General features: G+C 43.2%; 1 protein-coding gene across 1 annotated transcript in view; it reads left to right on the forward strand.

Annotated features, from left to right (window-relative positions):
- The window catches only part of LOC119928741 (chromatin modification-related protein eaf-1-like), a 56,254-nt gene that overhangs the window by 9,826 nt on the left and 24,574 nt on the right, over positions 1 to 21,854 (forward strand). Inside the window, exons 2-3 of the mRNA XM_038747258.1 lie at positions 5,982 to 6,118; positions 12,383 to 12,540. Of these exons, the coding sequence (XP_038603186.1) occupies positions 5,982 to 6,118; positions 12,383 to 12,540 (295 nt within the window). The remainder of the gene's footprint in view (positions 1 to 5,981; positions 6,119 to 12,382; positions 12,541 to 21,854) is intronic.

Below are 21,854 nucleotides of genomic sequence, written 5' to 3' on the forward strand. Positions count from 1 at the left end.
TAAAGTTTCATTTGAGATGGAAAGAGACTTCAGAGCCAATTGTCTGTGTTGTTTGGAAACCTAAGCAAGTCCCAAAAATAAATATTCAGTGAGTTCATTTTTAATAAGACTAATGAAGTTCTTTGTTATCAAGACTGATTCCTATGGAGGTTTAAAGACATTTGGAGCAATTTAAGCTTCCTTAAGTTGTGAATCATGGGACAGAGCCTGTTCCTATGAATGATGTGACCAATTATCCATTTTCCTCAGCTCCTTTTGGAGATAATAATAATAATTGTGCCATTTGCCAAGCTCTTACTACATGCCAAGCCCTGCACTAAGCATTGAGGTAGCTACAGTACAATTAAATGAGACACAGTCCCCTTCCCTCATGGGGCTCGTAGTCTGAGGGAAGGAGAATGGATATTGAATCCCCATTTTACAGAAAAGTATACTGAAACACAGAAAAGTTTGCCCAAGGTCATTCATTCCTTCAACCACATTTACTGAGCACTTACTGTAGGCAGAGCACTATACTAAGGTCACACAGCGGGACAGTGGCAGAGTCAGGATTAGAACCCAGATCCTTGGACCACTCGACCCACACTCTTTCCACCTGGCCACACTCTTTCTCAATGGAATAGATAGAATTTGGGCTCTTGGCAAAACATGAAAGGGGAAGACAAGCCAAGAGTCTCAACCCAGACCACCTCATAGAGGGCTCAGGTAACTTCACAACCACTTACCGCACATTCCTCTTTCAGGTCCAACCTTTGAGACCTAGCCAGTGGATGACAAATGGGATGGGTGAGTTGCCCAGCTTTTTGGATCTCCAGATCGCCTACAAAATAGCCCCTCAAAATAGCAGTTTGAAGAGTCCCATGCCCAGATTGCACAATACAGGAATGACTTGGGTGAGGTTGACCTTACTGAGGTCTATCCTTATTTCAAAGTATCACACATACTTGGGCATCTTGAGATTGTAAGCTCATTGTGGGCTGGGAATGTATCTGTTATATTGTACTTTCCCAAGTGCTTAGTACAGTGCTCTGTGCAAAGTAAGTGCTCAATAAATATGACTGATTGAGAGTAGATGCAGGAGGGATTCAAAGGTGATAGGAGGGTCTGCATGAATCCAAACAGTGCTGGATTCAGCCTGCAGCATAGAGGGGGACTGGAACCCCCAAGGGAGACAGGGATTGTGTCTACCTGATTATCTTCAATATTCTCCAGCACTTAGTAGAGTGACTGGTACATAAATGTTCAACAAATACCATTTTTTTTAAAAAAAGAGACTCTGAGACCAAAGTCGGCAAGTTTTAGTTCACTGGCTTCCTCTAGACTGTTAACTTGTTGTGAGAAGGATTGTGTCAGTTTATTGCATACTGTACTCTCCCTAGTGCTTAGTATAGTGCTCTGCAAACAGTAAGCACTCAATAAATACGATAGACTGACTTCCCTGGGAACATTGGCTTAAAAATCCTCATTGATTATGCTTCTTCTTCCACTGTGGACTCCAAGGTATAAAGAGAGGTAAGTTGCAAAGTTAAAATAGCCAAATATTGGCCATGCAACAGAAATGAATCGTCTCTGAAAATAACACATTCATCCAAGTGAGATATAGCTTGCACTTGATTATTCTTAAAAATAACATTTTCATCTGGGACCACATTTATAATTGGAAACTGACATAAAATGAATTATGGAAATGCTGTTCAATTTCAATAGTCTATTAACAGACAACTGCATCAAGACTTACATTAATAATTCCCTTGCACTACACACTTTATTTCAACATATTTTTGACTTTAAAAAGAGATCATTAATGTCAAATTCATTTCAAAAACAATGCTAATGGGTTGCAAAAAAGTATTTACTCTTGAATTTTAAACTAATGTTAACAAAATTAACGCTGAGTTTTCAGCCTAGACTGACACTTTTCCTTTATGTCTAGATGAGGAAGTGGTCATTTCATCTGGTTTTTAGAGGACGTATCAAGGAGGCAAGATCTTGCTTTTGGAATCTGTGGTGACGGTCTTCTGGGCCTTACAGATGTGTTATATGAACTGCTTGTCAGAGGATTGGAAATTTCTCCTCCCTTAGATTAGGGAAAGGGATTGTGTGCATCTCTTGAAACCGGATCAGTCGATGGTATTTATTGAGTGCTTTTGATAATAATAATAATGTTGGCATTTATTAAGTGCTTACTATGTGCCAAGCACTATTCTAAGTGCTGGGAAGGTTACAAGGTGATCAGGTTGTCCCACAGGGGCTCACAGTCTTAATCCCCATTTTACAGATGAGGTAACTGAGGCACAGAGAAGTTAAGTGACTTGCCCAAAGTCACAAAGCTAACAATTGGCAGAGTCGGGATTTGAACCCATGACCTCTGACTCCAAAGCCCACTGATTATGGCACAGTGGAGTCCAAAGTGACTCTTTCCACTGAGCCACGCTGCTTCTCTTTTGATGTGCACAGCACTGTTCTATGCCCTTTGGAGAATACAACACAACAAGGTTGGCAGACACATTCTCTGCCCACAACGAGTTTACAGTCTAGAGGGGGAGACAGGCATTAATAAAAATAAATAATCATATGATTTATAATTTATAGATATGCTACGAGAACTGGGTTTGATGTATTCTGAATTATCCAGGCCTGCAAGACCAGGATTAATAGTCTTCATTCATTGTATTTATTGAGGGCTTACAGTGTATACTTACTGTTCTTAGCACTTAGGAGAGTACAACATAACAATAAACAGACACATTCCCTTCCAGAAGAAGCAGCATGGCCTAGTGGCTAGAGCATGGGCCTGAGAGCCTGAAGGTTATGGCTTCTAATACGGGCTCTGCCACTTGTCTGCTGTGTCACTTGTCACTTCACTTCTCTGTGCCCCAGTTACCTCATTTGTAAAATAAGGATTAAGACTGTGAGCCCCATGCAGGGCAGGGATTGTGTCCAACACTGTTTGCTTGTATCTATCTCAGTGCTTAGTACAGTGCATAGCACACAGTAAGCACTTGAACAAACACAACGCAGCCTGCACACTTCACTCCACTGGTACTAACCTTCTAGACTGTGAGCCCACTGTTGGTTAGGGACTGTCTCTATATGTTGCCAGCTTGTACTTCCCAAGCACTTGGTACAGTGCTCTGCACACAGTAAGCGCTCAATAAATACGACTGATTGATTGATTCTCACAGTGCCTCATTCTCACCTGTCTCCTCGCCAACCCCTGGCCCACATCTTACCTTTGGCCTGGAATGCCCTCCCTCCTAAAATCTGCCAAACAATTGCTCTCTCTCCCCCAATTCAAAGCCTTACTGAAGGCAAATATTCTCCAAGAGGCCTTCTCAGACTCAGCCCCCTTTTTCTCCCCTCCCTCCTAAAATCCGCCAAACTGGCTCTCTTCCCCTCTTCAAAGCCTTACTGAGAGCTCACCTCCTTCAGGAGGCCTACCCAGACTAAGCCCCCTTTTCCTCATCTCCAACTCCCTTCAGCATCACCCTGACTTGCTCCCTTTGCTCTTCCCCCCTCTCCCTGCCCCATAGCACTTATGTATATATCTAAAATTTAATTTATATTGATGTGTGTCTATTTATTGATGTCTATCTCACCCCTCTAGACTGTGAGCTCATCCTGTACAGAGACTGTCCAGCACTTAGAACACTGCTTTGCACATAGTAAGCGCTTAATAAATGCCATCATCATCGTCATTATTATTATTATTATTGTCTGTCTTTATTGCAGAATTGTACCTTCCCAAGCACTTCTCTGCATACAGTAAGCAGTCAGTAGATACGATTGAATGAATGAATGAACAAATACCACAGTTGTGGTTATGACGATAATGGTGATGAAGTCTCCCATTGAGAAGAAGGGATGCACTTCAGGACTGAGAAATTGCAGGGAGTTATTTGTGCTAGTGGTTTGCTAAGAATGATCATTATGGTCTCAGTTAAATTCATTCATTGATTCAATCATATTTATTGAGTGCTTACTGTGTGCAGAGCACTGTACTAAGCGCTTGGGAAGTACAAGTTGACAACATATAGAGACTGTCCCTACCCAACAATGGGTTCACAGTCTAGAAGGGGGAGACAGATAACAAAACAAAACATATTAACAAAATAAAATAAATAGAATAGTAAATATGTACAAGTAAAATAGAGTAATAAATCTGTACAAACATATATACAGGTGCTGTGGGGAGGGGAAGGAGGAGAGGAAGGTGGGGGCTCAGTCTGGGAAGCCCTCCTGGAGGAGGTGAGCTCTCAGTAGGGCTTTGAAGGGAGGAAGAGAGCTAGCTTGGTGGATGTACGGAGGGAAGGCATTCCAGGCCAGGGGGAGGATGTGGGCCGGGGGTCGATGGTGGGACAGGTGAGAATGAGGCACATTGAGGAGGCTAGCGGAAGAGGAGCGGAGGGTACGGGCTGGGCTGTAGAAGGAAAGAAGGGAGGTGAGGTAGGAGGGGGCAAGGTGATGGAGAGCCTTGAAGCTGAAAGTGAGGAGTTTTTGCCTGATGCGTAGGTTGACTGGTAGCCACTGGAGATTTTTGAGGAGGGGAGTAACATGCCCAGAGTGTTTCTGCACAGAGATGATCCGGGCAGCAGCATGAAGTATAGACTGAAGTGGGGAGAGACAGGAGGATGGGAGGTTAGAGAGGAGGCTGATGCAATAATCCAGTAGGGATAGGATGAGAGATTGAATGAGCAGGGTAGCGGTTTGGATGGGGAGGAAAGGGCGGATCTTGGCGATGTTGCGGAGGTGAGGCCATCAGATTTTGGTGATGGATTGGATGTGAGGGGTGAACAAGAGAGCAGAGTCGAGGATGACACCAAGTTTGCAGGCTTGTGAGACAGGAAGGTTGGCAGTGCCGACTACAGTGATGGGAAAGTCAGGGAGAGGGCAGGGTTTGGGAGGGCAGATAAGGAGTTCAGTCTTGGACATATTGAGTTTTAGATGGCAGGCAGACATTCAGATAGAGATGTCAGGAGGTTAAATGCATGCTATGTACCAAACTGCATGAATGCTGAGGTAGAAACATTATGAGCAGACTGGACACAGTCTCTGTCCCACTGGGCTCAAGGCTTAAGAGGGATTGAGAAAAGTATTTTATTCCCATTTTACAGATGAGGAAACTGAGGCCCAGATCAGTGAAGTGATTTACTCAAGGCCACACAGCAGGGAACACCACTCACTCTATCATCCTGCCAGTCACATTCCTCCTGGGCATGGAACGCAATCGATGATTCAGCATGAAAGAATACAGTACTTTGAGAAGGATATGCATATTTTTTTAAATATGCAGGACTTTTTGGCTAAAGCCTAAGGACAACAACACTGCAGTATGATGAAATGACTGTTACTAGATATATTCTCCTTAACACAGGCCTCTGCAGTAATGCAATCCCCACCTGAAAGGAGACTTCATGGTATGCATCTAAAATTGAAATTAGAATGCTTTATAAGCTAGAGATAGTCCGAGCTTAGAAGTCAGGAGACGCAGGTTTTTATGCTAACTCTGCTAATGGCCTACTCTGTTACCTTGGATAAGTCACTTAACCTCTCAGCCTTCAGTTTTCTCCTCTGTAAAATGGGGGTTTAAATATCTGTTCTCCCTTCCTCTGTTTGCGAATCCCACTGTGGGACCAGGACAGTGTATGATCTGATTATTTTGTACCTACCCAAGTGCTTATCCCAGTGCTTGGCACATAGTAAATGATGAATAAATACCGTTATATTTTATTTGACTAAAACTGGGACCTAGATCTAGATGGTAAGTGCTTAGTACAGTGCTCTGCACACAGTAAGTGCTCAATAAGTACGATTGAATGAATGAATGGTATCCAGAACAAAGGACAGAATCATAGATATTATCTAGCACATGTAAAGTGGAGATTTTGCAGTCAATAAATATAATCGACTGACTTGACTAACTAGGAGGTTCCATTTACTGACTCTGCCTAAGCTATTTCTTCTCATCTATTGCTTTGTAGATTTTGAATAATATTGAAAATGTACAGGAACTTATATACACCAAGGATCCTGAACTGCTGAAAGCACTGATTTCTGTCCAGACACTTCACATCACCCTTACTGTAGTTCACCTCGGAACTGACCAAGATGTACAAAAGTAAGAACTGTGCAAAATGCCTGCTGAGCTAGCTTTATTCATCTCCTGATTCACCTCCTCTTCATGGGAATCATATAATAATAATAATAATAATGGCATTTGTTAAGCGCTTATTATGTGCAAAGCGCTGTTCTAAGCGCTGGAGAGGCTACAAAGTGATCAGGTTGTCCCACGGGGGGCTCACAGTCAATCCCCATTTTACAGATGAGGTAACTGAGGCCCAGAGAAGTGAAGTGACTTGTCCAAAGTCACACAGCTGACAAGCGGCGGAGCCGGGAATTGAACCCATGACCTCTGACTCCCAAGCCCAGGCTCTTTCCACTAAGCCACGCTGCTTCTCTAAATGTCTCCAATCATTTCTAAATGTGTCACTTGAGTAAATGTTTTTCGTCAAAATAACCTCCTCCATTTTCTCTGGGTCCTTTTGATTTGCTTGCCAGTTTAGTGAATTGATGGAAGTACATTTCAAAGTCAGAAGAGTGAGTTGGATTTTCCCAGGCACACAGGGTTTCTCCTTTTTATCTAGCTCCTGTGGGGTAAAAAGATTGTTAATGGTGCTCTGTTGTTTGCAGTGCAGGGTTGAGCAGTAGACCCCAGGGCATAAAAGCCAGACAAAATGCCCTTAATGGCTCTGTGAACTTTCTCTCGATGCAGAAGGGAATGTCCAGCTTTGAAAGGATGAACATTCACCTCCAGCCAGAGGGATCTAGTGTAAAAGACCGGGCTCTGAAAGTATGGGTTCTAGTCTCAGGTCTACCACCGGCATACTGTGCATGAGTGCTTAGTACAGTGCTCTGCTAACACTACACACTCAATAAATACGATTGAATGAATAATAGTGATACTATCTGTTAAGCTCTTACTATGTGCCAAGCACTGTTCTAAGCACTGAGGTTGATACAATGTAATCAGGTATCCCATGTGGGGCTACAGTCTTAATACCCATTTTACAGATGAGGTAACTGAGGCACAGAGAAGTTGTGACTTGCCCAAAGTCACAGCTGACAAGTGGCAGAGCTGGGATTAGAACCCATGACCTTTGATTCCCAAGCCCGTGTTCTTTCCACTGAGTCACGAGTCACTTACCCTCTTTGAGTTTTCAATTTCCTCATCTGGATAGAAAGAATAATATCTGCCTCTCTCGACCTCAAGGGTATTTAGAGAGCTCTTACTGTGTGGAGAATACTGTACTAAGTGTTTGGGAGAGTACACTATAACAGAGTTGGTAGACATGTCCCCTGCCCACAACGAGCTTGCAGTCTGGAGGGATGCAGATAAGTAATGGGAAAGTGCTTTTTGGAAAAAAAATAGAAGTGTTATACAAATTCGAGGTGGTATTGTTGTGGTTATAATTAATACTAATCATTGAAGGAACTTAAATAGAGAGTCCCTGCTCTAACGATTTTGGACTATCGTGGGAAGTTCATAGAGGAATCCAAAACTTTATTGAATTAATCTTACTATTCATAAGTATTTGGCTCTAATTGGATAAAGGGCTCAAGCTCAATGTGGCCCAGTGGAAAGAGCACAGGCCTAGGAGTCAGGTGGCCTGGGTTCTAATCCCGACTCCCGACCTCAGTTTCTTCATCTCTAAAATGGGGATTAAATAACTGTTCTCTTCCCCCACCTTCAGTCTATGAACTTCATGTAGGACAGGGACTGAGGCTATTCTGATTCATTTATAATGATAATAATAATAATGATGGTATTTAAGCGCTTACTATGTGCCAAGCACTGTTCTAAGCACTGGTATGGGTACAAGGTAATCAGGTTGTCCCACGTGGGGTTCACAGTCTTAATCCCCATTTTACAGATGAGGTAACTGAGGCACAGATAAGTTAAGTGACTTGCCCAAGGTCACACAGCGGACAAATGGTGGAGCCAGGATTAGAACCCACGTCCTCTGACTCCCAAGCCCAGGCTCTTTCCACTAAGCCACACTGCTTCTCTATTTTACCCTACTGCTTAGCACAGTGTTTACCACATATAAATTCTAAATTGCTAAACAAAGGACACAGTCATTGAAAGTTTTCAATCAGGGATGAAAAGATCCAAAGAGATGGTTTTCTGGCTTATTACCTCTTTGAGGTATGTTCTATCCCAGTTTTCATCACCCCTAAAAATGGCCCAGCCCCCTTTCCATCCCCACACAGAAAATTAAAAGCTGGTTGCTATGGTAGCAGCAAACTCATCAGAAAGAGCAGTTGAGGGCATTGACAATCTTTTATTACATCAAGCTTTTCCCCATGCTCAGTTTGGGCTGGACCAGGTCAGAGCAGAGTTTCTGAGTTCTAACACGTATACAGAGGGACCAGAGCAATACCAGCAAACTCTCTGTGTAATCATTAAAAGGAATTTGTCTCTCTGTGCATGGCTCATCTGAAATCAATCAATTGTGTTTATTGAGTTTTTACTGTGTACAGAGCCCTGTACTAAATACTTGGGGGAGTACAATACAGTGAGGATTGGTAGGTACATTCCCTGCACACAAGAAGTTTACAGTCTAGAGAAGGAATAATGAGGAACTTTTGGCTTGCCCAACCCACTCCTACTGGAGGTTTGCAGAGGGGAGTGAGCTTCTCCCAACTCCATTGTACTCTCCTGAGCGCTTAGTACAGTGTTCTGCAAACAGTGATTTCCCCCCAAAAAAGACATTAATCAATTGACATTTCACTAGAGTGGAGGGAGCCTGAGAGAGTTGCAGGTATTTCAGTTCCTGGCATTTTTCCCAGAACAAAGTAAGCACTGCTTCATATAGACAATTAGGTATTGTTTCCCAAAAGCAGAGAAATGGGAAATTTACTCTCATCCCCATCCAGCTCCCTCTGGGAACCAGCAAGAGAAGGATTAAAAAGCCCAAACGACTGAATTAAATGATTAATTCAAAATGGACTTATTGATTAATGTTGTCTCTTTTATAGCAATTTTTGGTGCAGGCAGGGGGGAGGAGTCAAAAATCTCTCAAGAAAATTGTTACCCAAGGGATTATAAGTAGGTAACAGTAATAAATGATTCTGCCATAGATACTTTTGTTTTAAGTCAATTCACTTGGTTAATTTCATTAACTCACTTTCAGAGCACTTTGATAGTCCCATGGCCTATGAAAATAGGCTTTGGAGTCATGCTGGTGGCTTAAAGAGTTAAACTTTCCAGCCTAGGTAAGTGGCGATGACCCATATTTTTAAAGCCCCAGGATCTCTGAACCTTCACAAACCTATTATGGGAGATAAATGAGAATTGTTTTCCATGTAACCATCCTTGGTTTTTACAGAACAAACATACAAATCCCATTTTTAGCTCTGGATCACAACAAACGTGTGTGGAGGAGGAAGGGGTTTCAGGCGAGATTGTTGGGTTTCTAAGAGACCTTTTGAAGGAGGCAAGGGGTCAGGGGCTGCTGTCGGGAAGACAGTTTTGGGATTTTTCATGAGTCCTCAGAAGGCAGAACAAATTTCCAGAGCATTGACAGGAGGAGATCTTCAGGAAGGCAAAGATCTTGGATACCTGAGAAGGAGCCTTTTCACTGCACCTGGCCATGAATTAAAATGGGGGGAGAAGATGTTCCAGTTGAGCCACTGAGGAGAGTGTTCAGAGTTGGATTTCTTTACATTTCTCAACTAGGAAAGATAAATTACCACACTACAACCACTGTGGTTAGAGGATTTTTTTCCCTTTGGAGTGTAAGTTCCTTTTGGGCAGTGATCTTGTCTACTAACTCTGTTGTATTTTCCCAAATGTCTAGTACAGTGCACTGCTTCAAATACAGTTAAATCATAAACACTTTGAGGGCAGGGATTGTGTCTACCAACTGTATTGTCCTTTCCCAAGCCCTCAATTCAGTGCTTTGCACAATGAAAACAGTCACTAAGTACCATTGAGTACCATTGATTGACTGTTGTAAACACACAATAAAATGGCTGCTACTACTATGATGAATCCCAATCTTTTCTCTGTGAAAATCTACCAATTGGTAGTATTTTTGAGCACTTACTGTATGTAGAGCACTGTACTAAGCACTTGGGAAAGTCCAGTACAACAGAGTTAGTGGACACGATTGCTGCCCACAAGGAGCTTACCATCTACAGCGGAAAAAACTTTCTCTTAGCCACAGAGCTTGCAGTGTGGTTATTTATCTTACCTAGTTGAAGAATGGAAGGAGGGGGAGAACAGATGTTAAAATATATTCACATTAAAATATATTCCGGAGAGAGGAAACTCAGCTTGTCTTAAATTTCGGCAGATCCTCAGGCGGCTTCAGCATAGGTACACAATGGATTTGCAGCTTGTAAATGTGGCAGAGAGGGAAGGAATGGGTTATCCTGCGCCCCCCCCCCCCCCCCCCCCCACACACACCCTGCCCCCTCTTCACCATGTGGGCCAAATTGGATCCAAAGTGGAGTCGAGAAAGGGAATAACTTCTTTGTGTAGCCTCCTCCAAAACAATCAAACACTGGGGAATTGACCCAATATGAGGACTGCTTTTGAGAAAAACAAGTCGGCTGTGGTGGACTTTAGCAGCATGGCTTAGAGGAAAGAGCATGGGCTTGGGAGTCAGGGGATGTGGGTTCTAATCCCAGCTCCCCCACTTGTCTGCTGTGTGACCTTGGGCAAGTCACTTAACTTCTCTGTGCCTCAGTTCCCTCATTTGTAAAATGGTGATGAAGTCTGTGAGTGCCACGTGGGACAACCTGGTTACCTTGTGTCTACCCCAGCATTTAGAACAGTGCTTGGAATATAGTAAGTGTTTAAAAAATACCATTATTATTGTTATTTCAGCATGATATTCACTGAGCACTTGCTGTGTGCACAGCACGATGCTAACTGCTTGGGAGAGTACAGTACAACAATAAGCAGACATTCCCTGCCCACAAAGAGTTCAAGGCACATTCCTTCTGCTGGGCTAGTCAAGGCAATGAGGACCTGCTGTAGCGAGAGCCCAGGCATGCAGAGAAAGCACCAGATTCCCCAGGTCACTTCCAGTTGTAGCTCAATTCACAAAAATGGGGGGATGGATTGATCGATTGATTGATTGGGGGTTCTTGGTCACATGCTGGGCTTGTCATCCACCCGGACACAATGCCGATAGCATCCCAATGCCAGGACCCAGAGGGTCCTCTCTGGAGGCAGAAATTTGAGACTCTGCTTAAGCATGTAGGAGGAGTTTAGTGCAGAAAGCACTTGAAAAGGCAGACCCTGACCACAGCAGGAATAGGAAAATGCTCTTCTTTTTAGTCCAAAGCAAGTGACTCTGAAAATCTTTTGGAGCTGACTACCAAGGACCAGTTTCTGAGGAAATCCCCAAGGATTTCCATTGAGATAAAGCCACCAGAGGAAGAGTGGTCAGCCAACGTCAGAAAATAGTTCTGATTTCAAATCTGTTCTTGTCATTAATGTAATTTTTCATTCCTGAAAAATAATGATGATTGTGGTATTAAGTGCTATGTGCCAAGAACTGTGGCAAGTGCTAAGGTAGATGCAACACAATTAATCCAGAAACAGTCCCTGACCTAGGTAAAGCACACAGTCTAGAGGGTAGAGAGAACAGAAATTTAGCAACCCTCATGAGGAAACTGAGGCCTAGAAAACTTGTGACTTGTCCGAGGTGGTAGAGCTGGCATTAAAACCCAGATTTGACACCCAGACCTGCATTCATTCATGCATTCATTCATTCAGTCAACCGTATTTGAGTGCTTACTGTATGCAGAGCACTCTACTAAGTGCATTCCACCAGGCCCCAAATTTGTACTAAGCCTTTGATGTATCCAATCCTAAATGCTTGGGAGGATTCATTCTAATTAAAAAAATGTTCAGTATACTCTTGCTTGGTTCCTGAAAAAGACTTTTAATACAGAAGGCAGCTAGCAGCCATACAAGGCAAGTGCACTTTGCTTTCAGTGATGAATAATATGTTGCCAATTTGTACTTCCCAAGCGCTTAGTACAGTGCTCTGCACATAGTAAGCGCTCAATAAATACGATTGATGATGATGATGAATAATAACCCTATCTGTATAGGCCAGATTATAGGCAGTCCTGCTTTGCAATGGGAGGGCAGAGGGGTGAGGGGGTGAAGGGGGAAAGGGAGGTGGTCCACAATGGCCTTCCTGTCATAACTGTGGTTGTAGAATAGTCTTTGGAAAACCATCTTCTTCACATAGACCAGCCTTCCCTTATCATTGGTTACAGCTCTTCATTGCTGGAATAAACTGCATCTCCGATTGTTTCGATGCCTAATGATCTCTCCGGGGATGTACTTCTTTTCCAGGGCTATTTCAGCACTGGAACAGAGCAAAGCTAAAGTGGACGCCCTTTTGCAGGGGAAACCCCTCAACTTGACATTTCGAGGGATCGGCCAGTTTAACAACCAAGTGATCTATGTGAAAATGTCCGGAGAGGAACAGCAAATCCTGAGCAAGATTGCAGGTTTGGTACCTGAACTGATGTGCTCTCGGGGGGAAATCAGTTTTTGGTGATGGTCCAGGTTGAGGTTATGCCTTGCTGAGCGTTTTATTCTGAAAATGAAGAAAAATGGATCCAGCAGAGTCAAAACTATCTTTTATCTTCTTTCCATTCCAATAACATCGAGAAGAAGCATGACATAGTAAATAGTAAATGGGTCTTGGATTGAGAAGGACCTGCGTTCTAATGTCCGCTCTCTCACTTGTCTACTATGTGACCTTGGGCAAGCCACTTAACTTCTCTGTGCCTCAATTCCCTCATCTGTAAAATAGGGATTAAGACAGTGTGAGCCCCAGGTGGGACAGTGACTGTGTCCAACCCGAATATCTTGTCTCTTCCCCAGCACTTAGAACAGTGTTGAGACCATAATACGTGCTTAACAAATACTACTACTATTATTATTATAAAACTGAAAGATGTTTGCATGAAAGTCTTATAGATGTAGAATGATGTTGTCATGGCATCTTCAGGGGGCAGCAAAAAGCGAAGCCTAATCACTATTCCCCCTTCCCTTACAATTAAGCAATCAATGATATTTATTGAATGCTTACTGTGTGCAGAACACTGTACTCAGCTCTTGAGAAGAGTTGAACAGTGTTAAGGCAGGATCTCTGCCCTCAAGGAGTTTACAATCTCCTCAAGCCTAGTTAAAGAGGACCTGTAATAATAAGGTCATTTGTTAAGCCTTTATAATATGCCAAGCCCTGTACAAAGCACAGGTGGTAGAAAACAGATAACCAGGTGAGACACAGTTCCGGTCCCATACGTGGTTCACAATCTAATTAGGAGGGAGACCACGTATTGAATCTCCATTTTTGGATGCAAGCTCCCCCCTCTAGCTTGTAAGCTCGTTATGGGCAAGGAACGTGTCTACCAACTGTGTTATATTGTACTCTCCCAAGCGCTTAATACAGTGCTCTGCACACAGTAAGTGCTTAATAAATAAGGATTGAAGAAACTGAGGCATAGAGAAGTTTTTTATGGTATTTGTTAAGCACGTACTATAACAATAATAAGCGCTGGGATAAATAAAAGAGAATAACATTGGACACAGTTCATGTCCCACATGGGGCTGACAGTTTAAATCCCCATTTTGCAAATGAAGTGAGGCACAGAAAAGTGACTTCCCCAAGATCACACAGCAGATAAGTGGCGGAGCTGAGATTAAAAGCCAGGTCCTCTGTCTCTCAGTCCCGGGCTCTTTCCCCTAAGCCATGTTGCTTCCCTAACTTAAGAACGGATGGGGGAAAATTGTGCATGTCCAAAAAAAGCAGAAAAAGACAATAGAACATAATGGACCACAACCTGAAGGTGATTTGGCAATATAGAAGCATTAAGTTAAAAACATACTCCTGGTTGTATCAACTTGTGAATGACATTCAAGACCAAAATAATTTCTTCCTTCTGCCATATTCTATCCTGTTCAGTTATGTGAGTCCTTCATTTGGTTTTGGATCTTAAAAAAATGTAGAGAAATTGGAGAAGAGTTCAGAGAAGTGACAAGCATGACTGAAGAGTCAATAAATAGAAAGGAAGGTTAAAGGGATTTAGGTGATTGGATGGGGGAAGGCCAAGGGGTGACTTAATAATGGTAATAATAATAATGGTATTCATTAATCCCTTACTATATGCCAAGAACTGTACTACGTGCTGGGACAGTTGCAAGATAATCAGGTCGGACAGGATCCCTGTTTCACTTGGGGCTTACAATCTTGGGGGGAGGGAGACCAGGTTTTGAATCCTCATTTTACAGATGAAGTTGGACTAAGATGAAGTTAAGTGACTTGTCCAAGGTCACACAGTAGGCAAGTGGCAAAGCCAGGGTGATAACGCAGGTCCTCTGAGTGGTGTCTTTAGTCTGTGAAGAGTTTTGCATGGCTCTGGGCTTGTGAGCAATTGTTTCTCCAGGATTACTGAAGCTGGACTGAAATTCAAACAGGAGAGACTACTGTGATAGTAGTAGTAATAGTAATAATTATGATATAGCACTTGCTGAGTGCTTACTATGTGTCTCCTCCTCCCCATCCCCCCAGCCCTACCTCTTTCCCCTCCCCACTGCACTTGTACATAAATGTGTACAGATTTATTACTCTATTTTACTTGTACATATTTACTATTCTATTTTGTTAATGATGTGCATATAGAGAAGCAGCGTGGCTCTGTGGAAAGAGCCTGAGCTTTGGAGTCAGAGGTCATGGGTTCAAATTCTGGCTCCGCCACTTGTCCACTGTGTGACTTTGGGCAAGTCACTTCACTTCCCTGAGCTTGTTACTTCATCTGTAAAATGGGGATGAAGACTGTAAGGCCCCCGTGGAACAACCTGATCAACTTGTAATCCCCCCAGCACTTAGAACAGTGCTTTGCACATAGTAAGCACTTAATAAATGCCATCATTATTATTATTATTATATAGCTTTAATACTATTTGTTCTGATGATTTTGACACCTGTCTACATGTTTTGTTTTGTTGTCTGTCTTCCCCTTCTAGACTGTGAGCCCATTGTTGAGTAGGGACTGTCTCTATACGTTGCTGACTTGTACTTCTCAAGCATTTAGTACAGTGCTCTGCACACAGTAAGTGCTCAATAAATATGATTGAATGAATGAATGAATGCCAAGCACTGTACTAAGCACTGGGGTATATACAAGTTTATCAGGAGGACACAGTCCCTATCCCACATGGGGCTCAGAGTCTAACTAGAAGGATTTAATCCCCGTTTTCCAGATGAGGGAACTGAGGCACAGAGAAGTTAAGTGGCTTGTCAAGGTCACACAGCAGACCATGACAGAGTGGCAATTAGAACCCAAATCCTCTTATTCTCAGGACCATGCTCTTTGCACAAGGTTATGCTGCTTCATGCTTCACTCACTCATTCATTCATTCATTCAATCGTATTTATTGAGTGCTTACTGTGTGCAGAGCAGTATACTAAGCACTTGGAAAGTACAATTCAGCAATAAAAAGAGACAATCCCTTCCCACACCGGGCTTACAGTCTAGAAGTAGCAATAGTAATGGTTGAAGGAGGAAGAAGTTCCTGATGACTGGAATTGTAATGAGCCTAAGAAGGGGGCGTTGAGCCAATTAGAGGATTGCTTGGGGCTGGGGCCCTTGGCGGGGGCTGTATGAGTTGGTATATGGTGGGCAGGGGGTCTTTCCATGAGCTGTAGCAGGGGAAGCCGGAGTGTGGGCATCTTTATTTCTGGAGCTCTTGAACAAAGCAATAAAAAGCCAGCTGCCCTGGACTAGTTACTCACCTGGCAGGAGGTGTGGAACTCGAGTTGACTGAGGACAGGAACATCAGTTTTATTGTTCTATAATGATAAGAAGCAGTATGGCTAAGTGGAAAGAGGGTGGGTCTGGTCGTCAGAGGACCTGGTTTCTAATCCTGCCTCTGCTTTTTACCTGCTATGTGATCTTGGCGTGGCTTAGTGGATAAAGCACAGGCCTGGGATCCAGGAGGTCATGAATTCTAATCCTGACTCCATCACATGTCTGCTATGTGACCCTGGGGAAGTCACTTCACTTCTCTGGGCCTCATTTCCCTCATCTGTAAAATGCCAATTCAATATCTGTTCTTCTTCCTACTTTAGACTGTGAGTTTCATGTGGGACAAGGACAGTATCTGACCTGATTATCTTGGATCTACCCCTTGCTTGGTACAGTGCTTGGAACATTGTAAGTGCTTAACAAATATTATTACTATTATTAATATTTTAGTTTAGGATCCAATGTGGTTATCCAAAGATCTTGCCTGATTATTCTCTAATGCTCAATCGATCAATCTATGGTATTTATTGAGTGCTTGCTATGAGCAGAGCACTGTGCTGAGCTCTTGGGATAGTACAATAGAATTAGCAGGAATTAGCAGACACATTCCATGACCAGAACGAGTTTACAGTCTAGACAACAGTAATATTCTCACCCTTCAGCCCCCGACTGCCACTTCAGCCCTTCCAAGCTACCTAAGCCATTATACACTCCCAGCCTCTGTAGTACTTTTTTTTTTGCACTCTACTTTCTCTTAGCTGTATTTTATTGAAGTGTCTTCTCACCAACTAGATTGTAAAATCCTTGAGGGAAGGCTAGTGGAGAGAGAATGCGACTGGGAATCAAGAAACCTGGGTCCACTCCTGACTGGCCTGCCTGTGTGACCTTGAGAAAGTCACTTACCCTCTCTGAGCTCCAGTTTTCTCATCTGTAAAATGGAGTTAAGATAAACTGTGAATTCCATGTAGGTCAGGAACATAGCAGCATGGCTCAGTGTAAAGAGCATGGGCTTTGGAGTCAGAAGGTCAAGGGGTTCAAATCCCAGCTCTACCAGATGTCAGCTGTGTGACTTTGGGCAAGTCACTTAACTTCTCTGTGCCTCAGTTACCTCATCTGTAAAGTGGGTATTTAAGACTGTGAGCCCCCCGTGGGACAACCTGATCACCTTGTAACCTCCCCAGCGCTTAGAACAGTGCTTTGCATATAGTAAGTGCTTAATAAATGCCACCATTTTTATTATTATTATTAGCCTTGTACCTATCCCAGTACTTTGCTTGAAGAAAGTACTTAAGAAATGACATTCTTATTATTTCTACTACTAATTCTAGTATACTCTCCCAAGAGCTTAATACAGAGTTCTGCATGAAGTAGGCACCCAATAAATGCTATTAGTGGATTAAGTAAGTACAGAGTGGTCCATAAACATGTAACTACTGCGAATATATGTGGAATGACAGATTCAGATGGAAGGAACCCTTTGGAAAACGGTAATAATAATAATGGTATTTGTTAAACACTTACTATGTGCCAAGCACTATTCTAAGCACTGGGGCAGATACAAGTTAATCACATTGGACAGTGACCCTGTCCCACATGAGGCTCACAGTCTTAATCCCCATTTTACTGATGAGGTAACTGAGGCCCAGAGAAGTGAAGTGACTTGCTCAAGGTCACACAGCAGGCAAGTAACAAAGCCTAGATTAGAACCCACGACCTGACTCCCAAACCCTTGCTCTTGCCACTAGGCCATGCTGCTTCCTTGCTCCCAAACTCTTTTCCTCGTCACCAACATCACAGCTTTGAATTCCCTTTGGGATTTGTGCTTTTAGGGGATACTTTCTCTTGGCCACCAATTTTCTTCTTACCATTCTAGAAGCCTCAATATCTCATACTGCAGGCTGACTGCAGGGCTTCAAATTAAGAAAGGAGAGCTCCCTTTATTTAGGTGACAGTTGTCAATTTTCCATTAAGCAGAAAATCTTTTCTATCACAGATTTTGGATTCTGAGTAGTTAGTCTCAGGTGAAGGTTGAATCGAATTTCACCCTGTCAGCTGGGGGAGAAGGTGATCATGGGCTGTTTGGCATTTATCCAAAACTATTGAATGTTGTGGGCCCTTGCATTAAATTCTATTTGACTTCCCACTAAGTCTCAGTCATTTCATCCAGTGGTTTCTTTTTAGTAAAAGTTTTTCAGAAAGAACTCTTCCCTGCTCTCTTCCAGTGTCTGATTTGAATGATTCTGGATTCCTTTGACATCATTAAATTGCTTTAATTTTTTTCTTGCCCTCTGCACTGTGCAGTCAATATGACTTTATTTGTCAAGCAATCCTTAGTTTCTAATGAGTTCCAACTGTATGCAGATCACTGTACTGAGATCTTCCGAGAGTACACTAGAGGAACAATGCAGAATCCCTCTACTCAAGAAACAGTGTTGTCTAGTGGAAAGAGCACAGGTCTGGAAGTGAGATGCCCCAGATTCTAATCCTGTCTCTGCCTGCTGTGTCACCGTGGGCAAGTTACTTAGCTTCTCTGGGCCTCAGTTTCCTCATCTGTAAAATGGGCAGCAAGGCATAGTGGATAGGCAAGCAGCATAGCATAGTGGAAAGAGCACGGGCTTGGGAGTCAGAGGACATGGGTTCTAATCCCGGCTCTGCCACTTGTCAGCCGTGTAACCTTGGGCAAGTCACTTAACTTCTCTGTGCCTCAGTTACCTCATCTAAAATGGAGATTAAAAGTGTCAGCCCCAAGTGGAACAACAGATTACGCTGTATCTACCGCAGCACTTAGAACAGTGTTTGGCATGCAGGAAGCACTTAACAAATGCCATCATTATTATCATTATTATTATTATTATTATAGAGCAGGACCCGGGAGTCAGAAGATCATGGGTTCTAATCCCAGCAGGTCTGCTGTGTGACCTTGAGCAAGTCACTTTACTTCTCTGTGCCTCAGTTACCTCATCTGTAAAATGGGGATTGAGACTGTGAGCCCCACATGGGACAGGGACTGTGTCCAACCCAATTTTCCTGTATCCACTCCCTCCATGCTTAGTACAGTGCCTGGCACTTAGTAAGTGCTTTACAAGTGCCATTATTGTTAATCATTGCTGTTCTCCCTCCTACTTAGACTGTGAACTCCAAGTGGTATAGAGACTGTGTCCAAACTGATTATCTTGGTTCTACTCCAGCTTTTAGTACTGTACAGAACATACTAAGCACTTAACAAATATTACTATTATTATTATTTAGTGTTATTACAACTTGATGGGAATGACAGGCACAAAATATTTAGGGGCAGAGGTGGAAAAATACATCCTTAAATAGTAGAATAAATAAGTCAATAGATACACAACTGCTCCAGGTACTGGGGTGCCGGTTGGGAGACAGAGATAGGGAAGCATCTTGATGGAGTCAGAGTTTGCAAGCTTCTGTGGAACCCAGAGGAGTCTTTCTTCAGAATGTGGAAGACTTGGGCATGTTTGAAGACAGAGGACAGGTGAGTTGTTGAAAAGGATGGTTAGAAAGAGAAGAAGGATGGAAGCAACTAGTTTTAGATGCCAGCAGGGATGCAATCAGAGGCACAACTGAGGGAGGAGGTAGAAGTTACAAACAGTTATCATATATCCTGTCAAGGCAGACTGGGAAGTGCTCTGCACACAGTCAGTGCTCAATAAATACGATCGAACGAATGACAAGTGGATGAAGTGGTAAGAGGCATTCATTCATTTGATCGTATTTATTGAGCGCTTTACTGTATGCAAAGCAGCTAGGGAGGTAAGGGGTGTATTTTGGGTTGTTCATATCTGATGGTTTCAGTTTTGTCGATGAAGCAGTTGGTGAAATCTTCACAGAAGAGAGAGGTAGGTTGGGAGGCTGGGGCTTCAGGAAGGAGCTAAAGGTCTAGAATAATTGGTAGTGGGCATGGAAGTCAAGGTAGGGGAGGTTATGCCGCTGAGCAAAAAGGGCAGAATTGGAGCAAGTGAGGGGCTATTTAAAGTGGCAGGAGTTGGTCTGGGGGCTGGATTTCTACCAGCGGCATTAGGCAGCAGGTGGGCAGAAATGGAAGGATCTCCCTGTGAACCAAGGCTATGGGTCACTGGTCTAAACTTGGCAGAGGAGTGGGGAGATGAGGAAGTTGAGTTGAATGAGGGGGGTGTGGATTTGTGTATGAGGGGAGGATAGATAGGGGGTCCAGGTGGGCACATGTTAGCCTGATAAAAGAGGGGGGGCCTAAGAATCAGAGGTCTCGGTGATGGGGGAAGAGAAGAGATTTTCAGGAAGGAGGAAAAGAGCTATGGATAAAATGACAGATTAGGGTCTCACTCTATTCTCAATCTAGAGAAGCACTGTGCTTAGTGGATAAATCACAGGCCTGGGACTCAGCAGGACCTGGGTTCTAAATGGAGCTCTACCACTTGCCTGTTATGTGATCTTGGGCAAGATACTCACTTTCCTAGGCTTGCTACCTCATCTGTAAAATGGGAATTAAGACTGTGAGCCCCATGTGGGACATGGACTGTGTCCAACTTTACTAGCTTGTATTTACCCCAGAGCATAGCACAGTGCCTGGCACATAGTAAGTGCTTAAAAATACCATTAAAAAATCTACACACCCATGGGGAGTTCATCCACTTTCATAACTTCAACTATTGGCTCTACATGGGTGACTCCTGATTCTACCTCTCTCCTCTTCTGCAAATTCTCAATCTTACTGGAAGCAGCATGGCCTACTGGAAAGAGCCCGAGCTTGGGAGTCGGAAGAACCTGGGTTCTGATCCCAGCTTTGCCACTTCATTCACTTGTATTTATTGAGTGCTTACCGTGTGCAGAGCACTGTACTAAGTGCTTGGGAAGTTCAGTAGAAAGAGCACGGGCTTTGGAGTCAGAAGTCATGGGTTCAAAACCCGGCTCTGCCACTTATCGGCGGTGTGACTTTGGGCAAGTCACTTAACTTCTCTGTGCCTCAGTTACCTCATCTGTAAAATGGGGATTAAGATTGTGAGCCCCCCGTGGGACAACCTGATCACCTTTTAACCTCCCTGGCACTTAGAACAGTGCTTTGCACATAGTAAGTGCTTAATAAATGCCATTATTATTATTATTATTACATCACTCTGCTCCCCAGATCATTTTTCAAAATCTTTTTAGACACTTTGCCCAACCCCTGAAAAACCTATAGCAACTGCCCATTTCTGTCTGCATAGAGCTGAAACTCATAAACATTTTCTTTAAGTCACTAAATAGGCTCTCTTCTCCCCATTATTTATCCTCACCCTTCTCTCACTACAGCTCACTTTACATGCTTTGCTCCTCTCAGACCAACATACTCACTGTACTTCATTGTCATCTTAGAGAAGCAGCATGGCGTAGTGGCAAGAGCACAGGATTGGGAGTCAGAGGACTTGGGTCCTAATCCTGGCTCTGTCACTTGTCTGCTCTGTGACCTTGGGCAAGTCACTTCATTTCTCTGTGCCTGTTACCTCATCTGTAAAATGGGGATTAAGACTGTGAGTCCCTAGTGGGACAACCTGATTACCTTGCGTCTACCCCAGTGCTTAGAACAATGCTTGGCACTGTATATAGGTAAGCATTTAACAAATACCATAAAATTATCACTATTATTATTATTATCTATTTCTCATTGCTAACCTCTTCCTCACACCATTCCTCCTGCCTGGAATTCCCTCCCCCTTCACATCCAACAGACCACTGGTCTCCCCACGTTCAAGATCCTTTTAAAATCGTATCTCCTCCAGGAAGCCTTTCCTGATTAATCACTCTCCTATTCAATCTATTTCCCCACCTCCTGCCAGTTCAGCATTTCCACAACACAATCAGTCAACAAATCAATGGTATTTATTGAGTGCCCGTTATGTGCAGAGCACAGAACTAATCGCTTGGGAGAGTACAATACAACAGAATTAGCAGACATGTTCCCTGCCCATAAATGAGCTTTCAGTCAATAGGGGGAGACAGACATTAACGGGCATACATAATTGATAATAAAT

The sequence above is a fragment of the Tachyglossus aculeatus genome, chromosome 5 (genome assembly GCF_015852505.1).
Source record: "Tachyglossus aculeatus isolate mTacAcu1 chromosome 5, mTacAcu1.pri, whole genome shotgun sequence".
In the NCBI taxonomy this organism is placed as follows: domain Eukaryota; kingdom Metazoa; phylum Chordata; class Mammalia; order Monotremata; family Tachyglossidae; genus Tachyglossus; species Tachyglossus aculeatus.